Genomic DNA, 20,200 nt, shown 5'->3' with positions numbered 1-20,200 from the left:
TATATGTATATAAAGGTATATACAGTATAGGTATATATGTATGTATATATGTATATAAAGGTATATACAGTACAGGCGTAATATGATCAAACTTTCTTGTTCTTGTCAAAAGTCTAGCAGCCGCATTTTGTACCAACTGTAATCTTTTAATGCTAGACATTGGGAGACCCGAAAATAATACGTTACAGTAGTCGAGGCGAGACGTAACAAACGCATGGATAATGATCTCGGCGTCTTTAGTGGACAAAATGGAGCGAATTTTAGCGATATTACGGAGATGAAAGAAGGCCGTTTTAGTAACGCTTTTAATGTGTGACTCAAAGGAGAGAGTTGGGTCGAAGATAATACCCAGATTTTTTACAGAGTCACCTTGTTTTATTATTTGGTTGTCAAATGTTAAAGTTGTATTATTAAATAGAGGTCGGTGTCTAGCAGGACCGATAATCAGCATTTCCGTTTTTTTCGCATTAAGTTGCAAAAAGTTAGCGGACATCCATTGTTTAATTTCATTAAGACACGCTTCCAACTGACTACAGTCCGGCGTGTTGGTCAGCTTTAGGGGCATGTAGAGTTGGGTGTCATCAGCATAACAGTGAAAGCTATATATATATATATATATATATATATATATATATATATATACACATATATTTAGTTTTGTAAATTAAAAATATCAAAATATCTCAGTATGTGGCCCTTGGTGGAAAAATTTCAGAGTTAGCGTGACGATAGCCATCGTGCTAATGCCGGGTCATGTCGCGCACGTAGGAAATCGCTGAGTCATCGTAATCAATAAATACTTATGGCGGCGTCGGTCCAGGTCAGTGGAGCACCTGGCGTGCTGTCTTGTCCACCTCCTGCGGCGTTGTGCCTCCTTAATCTTCCGTGTTCCCCGCTTAAAGCCGATCCCGGCGTCACGCAAGGAGCGACTTGTGGGTCGGATTAAAGGTCAGTGGGTCACGGGTGTGCAGGTGATCGTGTCAGGCCCCGCCCCCTTTTTGCTCACAACAACAACAACAATTCAATGTGACTCCGGGTCTTCGTCATTGCTGACATGCTGCCCCCTGCTGGCGTGGAGTGTCAACTTGTGTTTGTGTGTGCATGTGTGTGTGTGTGTGTGTGTGTGTGTGTGTCTGTGATTAGACACCCCTTCCTGCTCCCCCCCCAGCTCCGCTATATAAACACAGAGAGAGTGAGAAGTGTTCAGTCCAGCAGCAGTCGCACAGTCAGCACACACTCACACACACACACACACACACGCACGCACGCCAGCACACACACACACACACTGAAGTATCGAAGAGCTCAACATGGACGACTTGGCTCTTCCGTCGTGGCTCCGCATCCTGGTGGTGGCCATGTTGGCGTACGGCGTCATGAAGAGGATCCTGGCGACCCACCTGAGCCCCGCCTCTACCGTGGCGGCGTGGCTAGGGGCCACCGTGCTGATGGAGCGTGCGTGGGCGCTGTGTGTGCCCGTCGGGCTACTGATGGCGCTGCTGGGACTCGTCTACTTCCTGTCCGTCAGGGCCCTCACGCCGCACGCCACCTTGCCCGCCCTGGGGAAGGCCGTCGTCATTACAGGTAGGGAGGAGGCTCCACCCGCTCTACTTACCTTACGGGACCCGAAATGTGCATGTGTGTGTGTGTGTGTGTGTGTGTGTGTGTGTGTGTGTGTGTGTGTTCGTTTGTGTGTGTGTGTGGGTGTGTTCAACTTTTGAGTAAAGCAGTCAAGAAAGTCCCTTCTGGAGGTTAAAGGTCTTCGCCAAGACTCTTTGTCCCACTTAATCTTATCAGCGGCATCGTGTGTGTGTGTGTGTGTGTGTGTGTGTGTGTGTGTGTGTGTGTGTGTGTTCTTGTATTTCTTGAGACATCAACAAGGAAAAGTACCTTCCTTATAAGGACCGAACTCATGGTCCCAATACGGAAAACCATTGCATCTAATACTAGATTCCGTGAACATTGCTCCAAAGTCGGGATTTTTTTTTTGTTGATTTAATGTGCATACAAAATTAAACGTTGCAAAGGCAGCAATATATGATAAAAGAAGACGGCAGCTAAAGAAGGACTTACCTATCCATCCCCGAAATAACCCGCCAGGTGGACGTAACACAACCCATATGTGACCATAGGATGAACAAATACACTACGGTACTATGACTATAGTGGCCATTAACAGTCAGCTTCTACAGCTGGGTTGCCCACACAGGGGCCATCTGTTTTCCGTGACTCGTTTGTCATCGGCCCTAAAAACAATATCAATCAATGTTTATTTACACAGCCCTAAATCACAAGTGTCTCAAAGGGCTGCACAAGCCACAACGACATCCGCGGTACAGACCCCACATAAGGGCAAGGAAAAACTCATCCCAGTGTGACATCGGTGACAGTGACTATGAGAAACCTTGGAGAGGACCGCATATGTGGGCACACACACACACCCCCCCCCCTGCCCCCACACCCCGCCCCCAGGGGAGACAGAAAGCAATGGATGTCAAACATTACAAAAGACAAAGAAAATACAGATCTCATTTGCACCCCTGGTGGGGAAATCTATCAAAATTACAGTGCTCAAAAAAAGGAGGGATTTTTCAAATTGATTGTTTTAAAAGAGTTCCCCTCTGGCCAACATATGAAATAACAAGTGTGTGTAAGAAATTAAAATGCGCCCCATTTGGCCAAAATGTGAATTAGTGAAGTGAATTATATTTATATAGCGATTTTCTCAAGTGACTCAAAGCGCTTTACATGGTGACACCCAATATCTAAGTTCCATTTAAACCAGTGTGGGTGGCACTGGGAGCAGGTGGGTCAAGTGTCTTGCCCAAGGACACAACGGCAGTAACTAGGATGGCACAAGCGGGAATCGAACCCGCAACCCCTCAAGTTGCTGGCACGGCCACTCTACCAACCGAGCTATGCCGCCCCATAAATAAATAAAAATGTATTTAGAGATATACTGTAATAACTTGAAGTAAATAATGGCGATTAAAAACCAATTACAAACAAAAAATTCCAATTAAAAAAAAATCACTAAATGCAGTCTTTTTCTCACGATGTGACGACTTTTTTCTTATAAAATTGGGAACAATTTCTCACGTTCTTTCTGTTTATGTGATATTGCAATATTTTCTCGTAAAATTATTCCTTTTTTTATTTACAATTATGACTTTTTAATGCACAATGGTGACATTGGTCATAAAAAATTCTGACTTTTATCCCAATGTTGCCAATTTTTTTGTTGTTCTTGTAAAACAGTGACATTTTTTTGAGCAAAATGATGACGTTTGTCCTAATTCTGCCAAGTAAAATTCAGATTATCATGATAATATTGCCAACATTTTTACATTTTCTTACAACATTGTGACTTTTGTCGAGTAAAATTACGGCCCTTTTCATAAAATTGTCAAAATTTTAAGATTTTCTCGTGAAATGGCGAGTGTTATTGAATAAAATTCCAATTTTATTGCACAAATGTTCACTTTGTCTTGTAGAATTCTGACTTGCGTTGAGTAAAATTAAGATTTTTATTATAATACTAGCAAAATTCTACGGTTTTTTTTTCGTGAAATTGGGACATTTTCTTGTGAAATTCTAACTCATTTTTCACAACAAGCTTTTTTTATATTTGCATAGTATGTACATGTTATTCATGTTGTAAATACAAATCTTTATATATCTAGAAAGTGTGGTCCTAAAGAGGTAGGCATTTTTCTGAGGTCTCAAGAAGATGAGAAATACAAGTGTGTGTGTGTGTGTGTGTGTGTGTGTGTGTGTGTGTGTGTGTGTGTGTGTGTGTGTGTGTGTGTGTGTGTGTGTGTGTGTGTGTGTGTGCGTGTGTGTGTGTGTGTGTGTAGGTGGAGGTTGATGAGCTAATCAGATGCAGAACACCGAGTGGAATGTCCAACAAGTTTGGACAAAAAAAAACAAAAAAACAAAAATACCTTGGGTTTTTTTGGGGTTTTTTCAAGTCATCGCCATGGCAACACACCAGCTCTTTGAGGTCTTCTGGTCAGAATTATTAACTTTGAACTGATCTTTGAACTTTGACCAAGTCGTCCAGCCAACACACACATGCATGCATACAATTCTTAAACAAGGGTGTGTGTGTGTGTTTGTGTAGGGGGGGGGGTGTCACTTTGAAGGTCCTGCTTGAAGGCAGCAGTGCATGATGGGAAGTGGAGTTGTATTATTTGGTATGATGACTTTACAATAAAACTTCTTCAAAAACAGGCTAGAAAAGCTCCTTCTGGTTGCAAGCAAATGGCCTAAAAACGTCTTTTTTCAAATTAAGTCTTTTTTTTTTTTTAAATGTATCGGGATAAAAGTGAATCGTGATTTATGGAGTGAATATACTGCCGAAACAATTTTCCGCAAGTTTTCGCAAAACAAGCTCAACCTGTAATTTTACCTGTAACATCCCCTCTCTAATGTCCACCATTTTTATGCTACTTCTTCTTCTGTGGTGCTTTTGCTGGAAGGCACATAACAGTTGTTGTGACAGCCTGGAATTGACTCAGGAGCACCACCTGTAGATGTAGAGTGCAAATAACGGGTGTTTTGAGTGCAAATAATGCCAAAAGTTTTAACTTCAAGAGAAAAAATGTTCTACTTCCGAATCGCTTTTCTTATTTATTTTTTTTATAGAAAAAAAAATCCACTTTTTGTTGTTGTTGTTGTTGTTTTTAAAAAAGAATAAAAAAAATGTTTTCATACCTGCGAATGGTTTTTGGTTAGTTAAAAAAAAAAGTTTTTCTAGTTGCAAATCGTTTTCCTTTTTTTTTTTTTACAGAAAAAAAAATCCACTTTTTTTTTTTAACATAAATTGTTTTCATACCTGCGAATGGATTTTTGTTAATCAAAAAAAAATAATAATGTTTTCATACTTGTAAATCGTTTTTTAGCCTACAGGGTAAAAATGACTTGCAGAAAATTGTTTTCATATGCAAATCGGTATTTTAAATGAAGAAAAAAGTTTTGATTGAAGAAAAATGTTTTTAAACTTGTTAATTTTTTTTCTTTACTTGCAGAAAATTGTGTTTGTACTTGTTAATATTTTTTTTACTTGCAGAAAAAAATATTTACTCGCAAAAGTTAGTTTTTTATTTGCAAATCTTTTTTTATTAGTTGAATAAAATATTTTTTATACTGAATCATTTTTTGTTTTAATTGAAGAAAATTGTAGTTATACTTGTGAATTGTTTTTTATCTGAATACTTCTTTTTACTTGCAAACATTTTTTTTTTATTTAACGAAAAAAATATCATGGGATCACACTCCTCAGCCTTCCCGGTAAGGTTTATTCAGGTGTACTGGAGAGGAGACTACGCCGGATAGTCCAACCTCGGATTCAGGAGGAACAGTGTGGTTTTCGTCCTGGTCGTGGAACTGTGGACCAGCTCTATACTCTCGGCAGGGTTCTTGAGGGTGCATGGGAGTTTGCCCAACCAGTCTACATGTGCTTTGTGGACTTGGAGAAGGCATTGGACCGTGTCCCTCGGGAAGTCCTGTGGGGAGTGCTCAGAGAGTATGGGGTATCGGACTGTCTTATTGTGGCGGTCCACTCCCTGTATGATCAGTGCCAGAGCTTGGTCCGCATTGCCGGCAGTAAGTCGGACACGTTTCCAGTGAGGGTTGGACTCCACCAAGGCTGTCCTTTGTCACCGATTCTGTTCATAACTTTTATGGACAGAATTTCTAGGCGCAGTCAAGGCGTTGAGGGGTTCTGGTTTGGTAACCGCAGGATTAGGTCTCTGCTTTTTGCAGATGATGTGGTCCTGATGGCTTCATCTGACCGGGATCTTCAGCTCTCGCTGGATCGGTTTGCAGCCGAGTGTGAAGCGACCGGAATGAGAATCAGCACCTCCAAGTCCGAGTCCATGGTTCTCGCCCGGAAAAGGGTGGAATGCCGTCTCCGGGTTGGGGAGGAGACCCTGCCCCAAGTGGAGGAGTTCAAGTACCTAGGAGTCTTGTTCACGAGTGGGGGAAGAGTGGATCATGAGATCGACAGGCGGATCGGTGCGGCGTCTTCAGTAATGCGGACGTTGTACCGATCCGTTGTGGTGAAGAAGGAGCTGAGCCGGAAGGCAAAGCTCTCAATTTACCGGTCGATCTACGTTCCCATCCTCACCTATGGTCATGAGCTTTGGGTCATGACCGAAAGGATAAGATCACGGGTACAAGCGGCCGAAATGAGTTTCCTCCGCCGTGTGGCGGGGCTCTCCCTTAGAGATAGGGTGAGAAGCTCTGCCATCCGGGAGGAGCTCAAAGTAAAGCCACTGCTCCTTCACATCGAGAGGAGCCAGATGAGGTGGTTCGGGCATCTGGTCAGGATGCCACCCGATCGCCTCCCTAGGGAGGTGTTTAGGGCACGTCCAACCGGTAGGAGGCCACGGGGAAGACCCAGGACACGTTGGGAAGACTATGTCTCCCGGCTGGCCTGGGAACGCCTCGGGATCCCCCGGGAAGAGCTAGACGAAGTGGCTGGAGAGAGGGAAGTCTGGGTTTCCCTGCTTAGGCTGTTGCCCCCGCGACCCGACCTCGGATAAGCGGAAGAAGATGGATGGATGGAAAAAAATATTTGAAGAAAATTGTATTTATACTTGCTAATCGTTTTTTTTATTTGCAAATCGTTTTAAAATGTTATTTTTTTTCACTAGAAAATCCTTTTTTTAGTTGAATAAAACATTTTTTATACTGAATTGTTTTTTTGATTAATTTTTTTTCTTTAACTGAATAAAATTGCATTTATACTTGTGAAGCGTGTTTTATCCGAAGTAATTATTTTTTTTTTATCTTGCGAAAAAAAAATTCTGTTTAAAGAAAAACAAATATTTGAAGGAAATTTTATTTAAACTTGCTATTCGTTTTTTTACTTGCAGAAAATGTATTACGTACTTGTGAATCGTTTTTTTAATTAGCAAATTGTTTTTTAATTGTGAAAAATAGTTGTTTTTTTCTTGCAATTTTTTAAAAATTTAATAAATGGTTTTTTTTACTTGCATATCATTATTTTTTTCAAACATTTTTTTTTACTTGTGATTCGTTTTTTTAATTTAAGAAAATTGTTTTTTATTTTTAAAATATTTTTTTAATTGAATATATTTTATTCATAATATTTTATTAGAACGTATCAAAACACGAATTGGTATGTCAGACTTAGCCCTGTCTTGGTTTAACTCTTATCTTACTGATAGGATGCAGTGTGTCTCCCATAACAGTGTGACCTCGGACTATGTTAAGGTAATGTGTGGAGTTCCCCAGGGTTCGGTCCTTGGCCCTGCACTCTTCAGCATCTACATGCTGCCGCTAGGTGACGTCATACGCAAATACGGTATTAGCTTTCACTGTTATGCTGATGACACCCAACTCTACATGCCCCTAAAGCTGACCAACACGCCGGATTGTAGTCAGCTGGAGGCGTGTCTTAATGAAATTAAACAATGGATGTCCGCTAACTTTTTGCAACTCAACGCCAAAAAAACGGAAATGCTGATTATCGGTCCTGCTAGACACCGAACTCTATTTAATAATACAACTCTAACATTTGACAACCAAACAATTAAACAAGGCGACACGGTAAAGAATCTGGGTATTATCTTCGACCCAACTCTCTCCTTTGAGGCACACATTAAAAGCGTTACTAAAACGGCCTTCTTGCATCTCCGTAATATCGCTAAAATTCGCTCCAATCTGTCCACTAAAGACGCTGAGATCATTATCCATGCGTTTGTTACGTCTCGTCTCGATTACTGTAACGTATTATTTTCGGGTCTCCCCATGTCTAGCATTAAAAGATTACAGTTGGTACAAAATGCGGCTGCTAGACTTTTGACAAGAACAAGAAAGTTTGATCACATTACGCCTGTACTGTATATACCTTTATATACATATATACATACATATATACCTGTACTGTATATACCTTTATATACATATATACATACATATATACCTATACTGGCTCACCTGCACTGGCTTCCTGTGCACTTAAGATGTGACTTTAAGGTTTTACTACTTACGTATAAAATACTACACGGTCTAGCTCCATCCTATCTTGCCGATTGTATTGTACCATATGTCCCGGCAAGAAAGCTGCGTTCAAAGGACTCCGGCTTGTTAGTGATTCCCAAAGCCCAAAAAAAGTCTGCGGGCTATAGAGCGTTTTCCGTTCGGGCTCCAGTACTCTGGAATGCCCTCCCGGTAACAGTTCGAGATGCCACCTCAGTAGAAGCATTTAAGTCTCACCTTAAAACTCATTTGTATACTCTAGCCTTTAAATAGACTCCCTTTTTAGACCAGTTGATCTGCCGTTTCTTTTCTTTTTCTTCTATGTCCCACTCTCCCTTGTGGAGGGGGTCCGGTCCGATCCGGTGGCCATGTGCTGCTTGCCTGTGTATCGGCTGGGGACATCTCTGCGATGCTGATCCGCCTCCGCTTGGGATGGTTTCCTGCTGGCTCCGCTGTGAACGGGACTCTCGCTGCTGTGTTGGATCCGCTTTGGACTGGACTCTCGCGACTGTGTTGGATCCATTGTGGATTGAACTTTCACAGTATCATGTTAGATCCGCTCGACATCCATTGCTTTCCTCCTCTCCAAGGTTCTCATAGTCATCATTGTCACCGACGTCCCACTGGGTGTGAGTTTTCCTTGCCCTTATGTGGGCCTACCGAGGATGTCGTGGTGGTTTGTGCAGCCCTTTGAGACACTAGTGATTTAAGGCTATATAAGTAAACATTGATTGATTGATTGATTGATAACTTTTTTTTATTTGCAAATAATTTTTAATTGAATAAAAAAATGTTTTATTTGCGAACCATTGGGCGTGAATAAAATAATTTTTGTGTATTTGTGGAGTTCAGGCAGTAATTTCCCTCCATAGCGATTCAGTTGTGCACCTCCAGTAGTTGATGATGTGACTCAGGGTGAGGAATCAGCGAGGCCCTGCAGGCGGTCTGCAAGGCTCAGTGGAAGGAGGAAAAGGCGCCTGAGGACAAAGAGGAACATTCTTTGTGGGAGGAGGCGTAACGTGTCCGGGGTGGATGTCCTGACATCCTGTCGCCATGTTGACAAGGCGGTCACGTGACTGCACGGCTCCCACGCTGCCTCGCTCAGCGCTCATTGGCAGGACTCCTGCAAGTGGGCGTGGCTTAACTACAACTCTCCTGGCAATCTTTTGTGTGTGTTTGTGAGCCAAAGTCCAACAAGTGGAAACAGGAGGTCAGCTCGGGACATCAGAACCTCACATGTCACGGTTCAAAGTATTCCCGCACGCTGCGTTCTTGACTTCTACCACGATATCGGATAGCGGCGTGAAAAGTGTGAAGTGTGAATGATATTTATATAGCTCTTTTCTCGAGTGACTCAAAGCGCTTTTACATAGTGAAACCCAATATCTAAGTTACATTTAAACCAGTGTGGGTGGCACTGGGAGCAGGTGGGTAAAGTGTCTTGCCCAAGGACACGACGGCAGTGACGAGCATGGCGGAAGTGGGGATCGAACCTGGAACCCTCAAATTGCTGGTACGGCACAAAATATACCCCTAAAGATAGAATACTATTAACCGCAATATGGAAGTGTAAAAAAACAACAAAATAATGATTTGCACATTTTCAGAATGTGCTTGTGCTCTTTGGATCAGGGACGGATTCAAGTTGACTTACGTGGAGTGTAGCATGGCATGCTAATCGATGCTAACATATTATTTAGGCTAGCTGTATGTACATCTGTAGCTATATTTGCATCCAGCGTTTACCTCCACCCACATTTAATGCCAAACAAACACTTACCAATCGACAGATTTAAGTTGCTCCAGTGTCACAAGATGCGAAAGTCCTGATTGTTTGGTCTGCACATTTTACCGGCGATGCTAAGGCAGCCATGGCACAGAGATGTATGGATGTCCTGCGACACTTAATCGTTGGTTAGAAGGCGATCGCCGAATAGCGTCGATAGCTATTCGCTCAATAGCTTCAGTTTTTTCTTCAATTTCGTTTTCGCTATCTGCCTCCATACTCCAACCATCCGTTTCAATACATGCGTAATCTATTGAATCGCTTAAGCCGCTGAAATCCGAGTCTGAATCCGAGCTAATGTTGCTATATCTTGCTGTGGTATCCGCCATGTTTGTTTGTATCGGCATCACTGGATGACGTCACAGGAAAATGGACGGTGGCTTCACAGATAGCGGAAGCCTTTTTTCGGGATATTCCATGATGGGTAAAATTTGGAAAAAAACTTCGAAAAATAAAAAAAGCCACTGGGAACTCATTTTTATTGGTTTTCAATCAATCAATCAATCAATCAATGTTTACTTATATAGCCCTAAATCACTAGTGTCTCAAAGGGCTGCACAAACCACCACGACATCCTCGGTAGGCCCACATAAGGGCAAGGAAAACTCACACCCAGTGGGACGTCGGTGACAATAATGACTATGAGAACCTTGGAGAGGAGGAAAGCAATGGATGTCGAGCGGGTCTAACATGATACTGTGAAAGTTCAATCCACAATGGATCCAACACAGTCGCGAGAGTCCAGTCCAAAGCGGATCCAACACAGCAGCGAGAGTCCCGTTCACAGCGGAGCCAGCAGGAAACCATCCCAAGCAGAGGCGGATCAGCAGCACAGAGTTGTCCCCAGCCGATACACAGGCAAGCAGTACATGGCCACCGGATCGGACCGGACCCCCTTCCACAAGGGAGAGTGGGACATAGAAGAAAAAGAAAAGAAACGGCAGATCAACTGGTCTAAAAAGGGAGTCTATTTAAAGGCTAGAGCATACAAATGAGTTTTAAGGTGAGACTTAAATGCTTCTACTGAGGTAGCATCTCGAACTGTTACCGGGAGGGCATTCCAGAGTACTGGAGCCCTTCTGAAATTGTGATAATGTTCCCCTTTAAATCTTCAAGGGGAACTCGCACTCGCTGTATGCCAACCAGTGTTCGTGTTCAAACGTCGCAGTTTTGTGACGTTAAAACATTTAATTGAGCTTTGCGACGCTACAGCGAGTGCAGTCAGAGGCGTTGGTTAGCTAGAACTAACTACACGCTGACATTAAAATCCATGCTCCAGCGACACTTTACTACTATAAAGGCCTACTGAGACCCACTACTAGCGACCACGCAGTCTGATAGTTTATATATCAATGATGAAATATTAACATTGCAACACATGCCAATACGGCCTTTTTAGTTTACTAAATTGCAATTTTAAATTTCCCGGGAGTTTCTTGTTGAAAACATCGCAAAATGATGACGTATACGCGTGACGTCACGGACTGTGAGGAAATATTAGCGCTGCGCACACACACAGCTAAAAGTCGTCTGCTTTAACCGCATCTGCTTTCTCTTCTTTCCCTCGAAGATTCCGCTTCTTGAGTCCTGACGTCCCGCTGCTCGGTCTTTAGGTGATGATGTCACACTGCTAAATTCAGGAGATCTGGAATCCGGAAAACAAACAAATGGGACATTACAAAACACCAAGTTAACGTCAATATTTGGCTTTGTGGGTTCCAGCTTCCAGTGGCCAAGGCACATTTTTTTCATTGAAAAAGTGTGGAGAAATCATCAAAAAATTAAACTCCGCTATGGTGGAGCAGAGTTTAATTTGCTTCACCATAAAGGACTATTGGAAAGAGATACACCAAACTATACAGGATATTTTCCAACGAGAAATACCCCTTGAAAGTAAAACTTTGTTTTTCGGACTTGCACCTCAGGATTGGCTGAAGAAAGATGAATACTTAATGAATATCCTACTGGCTTGTAAAAGGATCATCACTAGGAAATGGATGTCCCAGTAGAGCCCAACTTTGAAGCGATGGATGGAAACCACAATAAAAATATATAAAATGGAGAAGATAACTGCCTTTATTAATTATAAATTGGAGAAATTTACTTCATACTGGGAAAACTGGATCCGCTTTGGACTGGACTCTCGCGGCTGTGTTGGAGCCATTATGGATTGAACTTTCACAGTATCATGTTAGACCCGCTCCACATCCATTGCTTTCGTCCTCTCCAAGGTTCTCATAGTCCTCATTGTCACCGACGTCCCACTGGGTGTGAGTTTTTCCTTGCTCTTATGTGGGCCTATCGAGGATGTCGTAGTGGTTTGTGTTGTGGTTTGTGCAGCCCTTTGAGACACTAGTGATTTAGGGCTATATAAGTAAACATTGATTGATCGATTGATAATTATACAGTATTTATACAGTATATGGGAGAAAAGAATAGAAGATTAAAATAAGAAAATTAAAAAAAATTAAAATTAAAAAATCTGTCTTAGCCTGGGCCCTGGAGTGGGGGTGCAGACTGAGGCCAAGGGAAAAAAAAAAAAAACCTCATAGCCATAGTACACATCCCTCTTCCATGTGTGTAAGAGGGAAACATCAAACATCAAAGAACACAGAGGACATTAAAGCAGCAGATACAACCAGACACTTCTACATACAGCTATGAATAAAAAGTAAAAGAAACATATCCACTGTGGTGGCCTCTGCGGTGTTCCACGCCATTGTCCGCTAGGGAGGAGGGAGCATGGCCAGAGACAGAAGCAGACCCAACAAAGCAACCAAGACAGCCGACTCCGCTCTCGGCCAATGTCCAGTCCGCATGGATGAGTGAGGATACGTCCAAGGTGACTGAGGTGTCCGACACCTGCTCACCCAGTCAAGACACCACGAAGCCTCTCCGTCCCAGCGCTCAGTGCTAGCTCTGCAGCTCTGTCCCCTCATCCGCATCTCCTTCAGTCCCTCCAAACAGACTCCGGTGTGGCAGAGACCCAGCAGCTGTTCTCCATGGCCAAAAGGCTCCCGGGAGGCAGATCCAAAAGTCCACAAAAAAAGCACCACAGAGGTCACGAAAGTGCCACCCCTTGTCACACAGTCCCAAAGGGTCCGGACCAAAATGCAAAAAAAATATAATAACACATGAAAACAAGAGGGAAACACAAAAGGATGACACAAGAGCACAAAGCTCCTGCCAACAGCAGCCACTACAGCAGCGCCATCTTGGAAAAAAAAAAAAAAAAAAGGTGTCTAAGGGATTAAGGGTTAAGGGATCTTCCAGAAGTATCCTAGTACATGTGTCTAATTACACCTGAAACGATCAAACTGCCGTCGCCCGAAGCTGCGGCTTTTTTTTTTTTTTTTCTTTTTCTAGTCCGTCGCTATCAATATCCTCAAACACGAATCTTTCATCCTCGCTCCAATTAATGGGGAAATCGTCGCTTTCTCGGTCAGAATCGCTCGCGCTGCTGGCGTCCGTGATTGTAATCAATGGGTGGACGTGAGGAGTCCGACAATCTGTGACCTTCACGCGCACTACTTCCGGGAAAGGCAGGGCTTTTTTAAGAGCGACCAAAAGTTGCCAACTTTATCGTCCATGTCTCTGCTAAATCCTTTCAGCAAAAATATGGCGATATCGCGAAATGATCAAGTATGACACACAGAATGGAACTGCTAGCCCTGTTTAAATAAGAAAATCTAATTTCAGTAGGCCTTTAAAAGTGTGGCTGGCACACGAGCTGGTGCACAACGTGCAGCGCGGCGTGGCGGTATTTGTGTCAAGAGGCAGCTTTTCCTCTGGGACGTGCTCCTGGCGGGCCTTCAAGGACGCGGTGCCAACATGGTCGCCCTTTCACAAAGCGCCAAGAGAACAGTCCGTCCAGCAGCGGATTCTTCTGGGAAATCCGGCTGCCGCTCCGCTTCCATTCCAGGAAGGCATGCGAAGCGTGAAGAAGGACGCATCCGCCATGAGAACAAACCCACGGCCCAGACAACATCCCTGGCCGGGCCCTCAGGGTGTGTTCATCAGAGCTGGCTGACATACTTGCTGACATATACAAGTTGTCACTAGCACAAGCTGTTGTGCCCACCTGCTTCAAGACCACCACCATTGTGCCCCTGCCAAAGAAAAACACTGTGACCTGTCTGAATGACTATCGCCCCTGTTGCACTCACCCCAACAGGGCCAGAGGATAGTCATGTCACACATCAAGAAGACCATCCCAGACACACTGGACCCTCTACAGTTTGCCTACCGGCAGAATCGGTCCACTGAGGATGCAGTCAACACCGTCATCCGCACCACCCTCACCCACTTAGAGGGCAAGGACACCTATGCCGGGCTATTATTCATCAACTACAGCTCTGCTTTTAACACGGTCATCCCACAAAAACTCACTGCTAAACTCCTCACTGTTGGTCTGACACCAACTCTCTGTGACTGGGTCCTGAACTTCCTCACAAACCGGCCCCAGTCAGTCAGAATCGGCAAGCAGACATCAGGCACAAAGCTTCTAAGCATAGGGACCCCCCAAGGCTGCGTGCTGAGCCCCCAACTGTACACCCTCTTCACACACGACTGTGTGGCCTCCCAGAACAACACCAGTATCATCAAGTTTGCAGATGACACTACGGTCGCCGGACTGATCACCTGGGGGAGCCGAGGCAGCGTACAGAAGGGAGATAGTGGAACTGGTGGCCTGGTGTCGGGATAATAATCTCTCCTTGAACACAGACAAGACCAAGGAGATGATTATTGACCCACGGAGAAGGAGTGCACAGTACACACCTCGGTACATAGGGGGGACAAAGGTGGTCAGGGTGAAAACCTTTAAATTCCTCGGGACCCACTTTAGCGAGGACCTCACCTGGGATCACAACACCCAACAAACAATAAAGAAAGCCCAGCAGAGACTGTACTTCCTAAGAAAGCTGAACAAATTTGGCATGCCACCCAAAATTCTCAGCAACTTCTATAGAAGTACGGTTGAGAGTGTCCTTACCAGCTCAATCACGGTCTGGTATGGAAACTGCACTGCTGAGGACAGGAAGGCACTCCAGCGAGTGATTAAAACTGCTCAGTACATATCAGGAGCAGCCTTCCCTTCACTACAGGACATGTACTCTACCAGGGCCACCAGGAGAGCACACAACATCATCAAGGACAGTACACACCCCCAGCCTCCTACCATCAGGCAGACCATACAGGAGCCTGAAATCCAGGACTACGAGACTGACAAACAGTTTCTACCCACAGGCCATCAGGCTTGTGAATGCTAACTTGTGAATGCTAGCTTCCCCACCCCACCCGTCTTTACTTTTGTCTTTTTGAACAAAAGACAGCTACCTTGACCACCCCCGAACTGTGAACCATCACTGTAGACACGTTTCACCTTTGATCATTAAAGACACTTTAACTGCTGCTGTGACCCAAGGTCACCTCCATATTTATACTGTTGACTGTCAATCAGAATGTGCAATAATGTTATGTTACTTACTGTGCCTTGTATATACATTTTTATTTTTATTTTGTTCAACTAAGTACGTGTGACTTGTTGAAGGGTGGACTACCAAAGTAAGATTTTCATTGTACAGCAAACTGTCTGTTTAACTGTGCATATGACAATAAACTATCTTGAATCTTGAATCTTGACTCTTTCTCTCTCACCGCTAACAGGCTCAGGAGATCAGCCAATCACGGCAGAGCTGAACGTCAGGCCACGCCCCCCAGTAGTTTCCACTGAACTTTCGTTCACTTCAAACTCATTTGAATAATTAGACATCACATGATGATGTCACATGATATCGCATAACGATGTCACATTATACTGTCACTTGATAGATAGATAGATAGATAGATAGATAGATAGATAGATAGATAGATAGATAGATAGATAGATAGATAGATAGATAGATAGATAGATAGATAGATAGATAGATAGATAGATAGATAGATAGATAGATAGATAGATAGATAGATAGAGAGTACTTTATTGATTCCTTCAGGAGCGTTCCTTCAGGAAAATTAAATGTCAGATGATATCGCATGATGTCGCATCATTATATCAGTCGATGATGTCGCATAACGCTGTCACATTATGTTGTCACTTGATGATGTCAGATGATATCACATGATGTCACGTCACTATGTCAGTCGATGATATTCCATAACGCTGTCACATTATACTGTCACTTGATGTCAGATTTTGCGTGATGTCACATCATTATTCCGGTCGATGTCGCATAACGCTGTCACATTATGTTGTCACTTGATGATGTCAGATGATATTGCATGATGTCACATCATTATGTCAGTCGATGATGTCGCATAACGCTGTGACATTATGTTGTCACTTGATGATGTCAGATGATATCGCATGATGTCACGTCATTATATCAGTCGATGATGCCGCATAACGCTGTCTTATTATATTGTCACTTGATGATGTCAGATGATATTGCATAATGTCACATCATTATATCAGTCGATGATGTCGCATAACGCTGTCACATTATATTGTCACTTGATGTCAGATGATATCGCATGATGTCACATCATTATATCAGTCGATGATGTCGCATAACGCTGTCACATTATATTGTCACTTGATGTCAGATGATATCGCATGATGTCACATCATTATATCAGTCGATGATGTCGCATAACGCTGTCACATTATATTGTCACTTGTTGATGTCAGATGATATCACATTATGTCACGTCATTATGTCAGTCGATGATATTCCATAATGCTGTCACATTATACTGTCACTTGATGTCAGATTTTGCATGATGTCACATCATTATTCCGGTCGATGTCGCATAAAGCTGTCACATTATGTTGTCACTTGATTATGTCAGATGATATCGCATGATGTCACATAATTATATCAGTCGATGATGCCGCATAACGCTCTTATTATACTGTCACTTGATGATGTCAGATGATATTGCATGATGTCACATCATTATGTCAGTCGATGATGTCGCATAACGCTGTCACATTATGTTGTCACTTGATGATGTCAGATGATATCGCATGATGTCACATCATTATGTCAGTCGATGATATTGCATAACGCTGTCACATTATGTTGTCACCTGATTAGGTGAGATGATATCGCATGATGTCACATCATTATATCAGTCGATGATGTCGCATAACGTTGTCACATTATATTATCACTTGATGATGTCAGATGATTTCACATGATGTCACATCATTATGTCAGTCGATGTCGCATAACGCTGTCACATTATGTTGTCACTTGATTATGTCAGATGATATCGCATGATGTCACATCATTATATCAGTCGATGATGTCGCATAACGCTGTCTTATTATACTGTCACTTTATGATGTCAGATGATATCGCATGATGTCACATCATTATATCAGTCGATGATGTCGCATAACGCTGTCACATTATGTTGTCACTTGATGATGTCAGATGATATCGCATGATGTCACATCATTATGTCAGTCGATGATATTGCATAACGCTGTCACATTATGTTGTCACCTGATTAGGTCAGATGATATCGCATGATGTCACATCATTATATCAGTCGATGATGTCGCATAACGTTGTCACATTATATTATCACTTGATGATGTCAGATGATATCACATGTCACATCATTATTTCGGTCTATGTCGCATAACGCTGTCACATTATGTTGTCACTTGATTATGTCAGATGATATCGCATGATGTCACATCATTATATCAGTCGATGATGCCGCATAACGCTGTCTTATTATACTGTCACTTGATGATGTCAGATGATATTGCAAGATGTCACATCATTATATCAGTCGATGATGTCGCATAACGCTGTCACATTATATTATCACTTGATGATGTCAGATGATATCACATGTCACATCATTATTTCGGTCGATGTCGCATAACGCTGTCACATTATGTTGTCACTTGATTATGTCAGATGATATCGCATGATGTCACATCATTATATCAGTCGATGATGCCGCATAACGCTGTCACATTATACTGTCACTTGATGATGTCAGATGATATTGCATGATGTCACATCATTATATCAGTCGATGATGTCGCATAACGCTGTCACATTATGTTGTCACTTGATGATGTCAGATGATATCGCATGATGTCACATCATTATGTCAGTCGATGATATTGCATAACGCTGTCACATTATGTTGTCACCTGATTAGGTCAGATGATATCGCATGATGTCACATCATTATATCAGTCGATGATGTCGCATAACGTTGTCACATTATATTATCACTTGATGATGTCAGATGATATCACATGATGTCGCATCATTATGTCAGTCGATGATATTGCATAATGCTGTCACATTATCCTGTCACTTGATGTCAGATATCACATGATGTCACATCATTATATCAGTCGATGATATCGCATAACGCTGTCACATTATATTGTCACTTGATGTCAGATGATATCGCATGATGTCACATCATTATGTCAGTTGATGATGTTGCATAACACTGTCACATTATACTGTCACTTAGTGATATCAGATGATATCAGATGATATCACAACATTATGGCATTCGATGATATTGCATAACGCTGTCACATTTATACTGTCACTTGATGATGTCAGATGATATCACATGATGTCACATCATTATGTCAGTCGATGATACCGCATAATGCTGTCACATTATAGTGTCACTTGATGTCAGATATCGCATGATGTCACATCATTATATCAGTCGATGATATCGCATAACGCTGTCACATTATATTGTCACTTGATGTCAGATGATATCGCATGATGTCACATCATTATGTCAGTTGATGATGTCGCATAACGCTGTCACATTATACTGTCACTTGGTGATATCAGATGATATCACATATCACAATATTATGTCAGTCGATGATATTGCATAACACTGTCACATTGTACTGTCACTTGATGATGTCAGACGATATCGCATGATGTCACATCATTATGTCAGTCGATGATATCGCATAACGCTGTCACATTACACTGTCACTTGATGATGTCAGATGATATCACATGATGTCAAATCATTATGTCAGTCGATGATATTGCATAACACTTACATTATATTGTCACTGGATGATATAACATGATAATTGGCAAATTATCTTTAACGGTGATGTCCTATTATGTCACGTGATGATAGCACATGATGATGTCGCATGATGATGTTGCATAAAAAAGACACATGATGATGGCAAATGATATCCCATGATGTCAGTTAATTTTGTCAGTAGAAGATGACATGTGATGCTGTACCATTATGAGGTCACACAATGGTGACACATGATGATGTCAAGTGATATCACATAATGTCACTTGATTATGTCAGTCGATGATGTCACATGTTGGCACATGAAGATGTCAGATGATCCATCCATCCATTTCTACCGCTTATTCTCGTTTGGGGTGGCGGGGGGCGCTGGCGCCTATCTGTCACATGGTAATGTCAGATAACACTCACATGATGTCAAATGATATCACGTAATGTCACATGTTTATGTCAGTTGATGATGTCGCATTATGCTGTCACCTTATATTGCCAAATGATGTTGGCAGATGATGTCTGATGATGTCACATGGTGATGTCAGGTGCCGATATCACATAATGATGTCACATGATGCTGTCATATAGTAATGTCAAATTACATCACGTAATGATTGACACATTAAGTCTAATGATGACGCATGATGATGTCAAATGATGTCACACGATGATACATGTCACATTTTATCACATGGTAATGTTACATGAGGATGTAAACTGATGATGTCACGTGATGCTGCCAAATGATGATGTCACATGATGCTGTAAAATGATGATGTCACATGATGCTGTAAAATGATGTCACATGAGGCTGCAAATTGACAATGTGACATGATGCTGTAAACTGATTATGTCACATTATGCTGTCACATGATGATGTAAAGTGGTGATGTCACATGATACTGTAAACTGGTGATGTCACATGATGATGTCAACTGATGTCACATGACACTGTAAACTGATTATGTCACATGATGCTGTAAACTGATTATGTCACAGGATGCTGTAAACTGGTGATGTCACATGATGATGTCAACTGATGTCACATGATGTTATAAACTGATGATGTCACATGATGATGTCAACTGATGATGTCCCATGATGCTGTCACATGATGATGTAAACTGGTGATGTCACATGATGCTATGAACTGATGATGTCACATGATGCTGTAAACTGATTATGTCACATGATGCTGTAAATTGATGATGTCACATGATGATGTCAACTGATGTCACATGATGCTATAAACTGATGATGTCACATGATGCTATAAACTGATGATGTCACATGATGCTGTAAACTGATGATGTCACATGATGGTGTAAACTAATGTTG

At 42.2% G+C, this 20,200-nt stretch overlaps 1 protein-coding gene and 1 long non-coding RNA gene across 2 annotated transcripts in view; one reads left to right on the top strand and one right to left on the bottom strand.

The window, feature by feature from the left end:
* The first annotated feature begins 1,191 nt into the window (after window positions 1–1,191).
* Window positions 1,192–20,200, top strand: part of hsd11b2 (hydroxysteroid (11-beta) dehydrogenase 2) — a 25,051-nt gene continuing 6,042 nt past the window's right edge. Inside the window, exon 1 of the mRNA XM_061875908.1 lies at window positions 1,192–1,584. Coding sequence (XP_061731892.1) covers window positions 1,311–1,584 — 274 coding nt within the window. The 5' untranslated portion in view covers window positions 1,192–1,310. The remainder of the gene's footprint in view (window positions 1,585–20,200) is intronic.
* LOC133535893 (uncharacterized) overlaps window positions 10,568–20,200 on the bottom strand; it is a 22,963-nt gene continuing 13,330 nt past the window's right edge. Inside the window, exon 3 of the long non-coding RNA XR_009802350.1 lies at window positions 10,568–11,441. This is a non-coding gene — a long non-coding RNA (uncharacterized LOC133535893). The remainder of the gene's footprint in view (window positions 11,442–20,200) is intronic.

Source organism: Nerophis ophidion, linkage group LG02 (assembly GCF_033978795.1).
Source record: "Nerophis ophidion isolate RoL-2023_Sa linkage group LG02, RoL_Noph_v1.0, whole genome shotgun sequence".
Classification (NCBI taxonomy): domain Eukaryota; kingdom Metazoa; phylum Chordata; class Actinopteri; order Syngnathiformes; family Syngnathidae; genus Nerophis; species Nerophis ophidion.
Note: the sequence above shows the minus strand (reverse complement) of the source record. Positions and strands in the feature narration are given on the sequence as shown.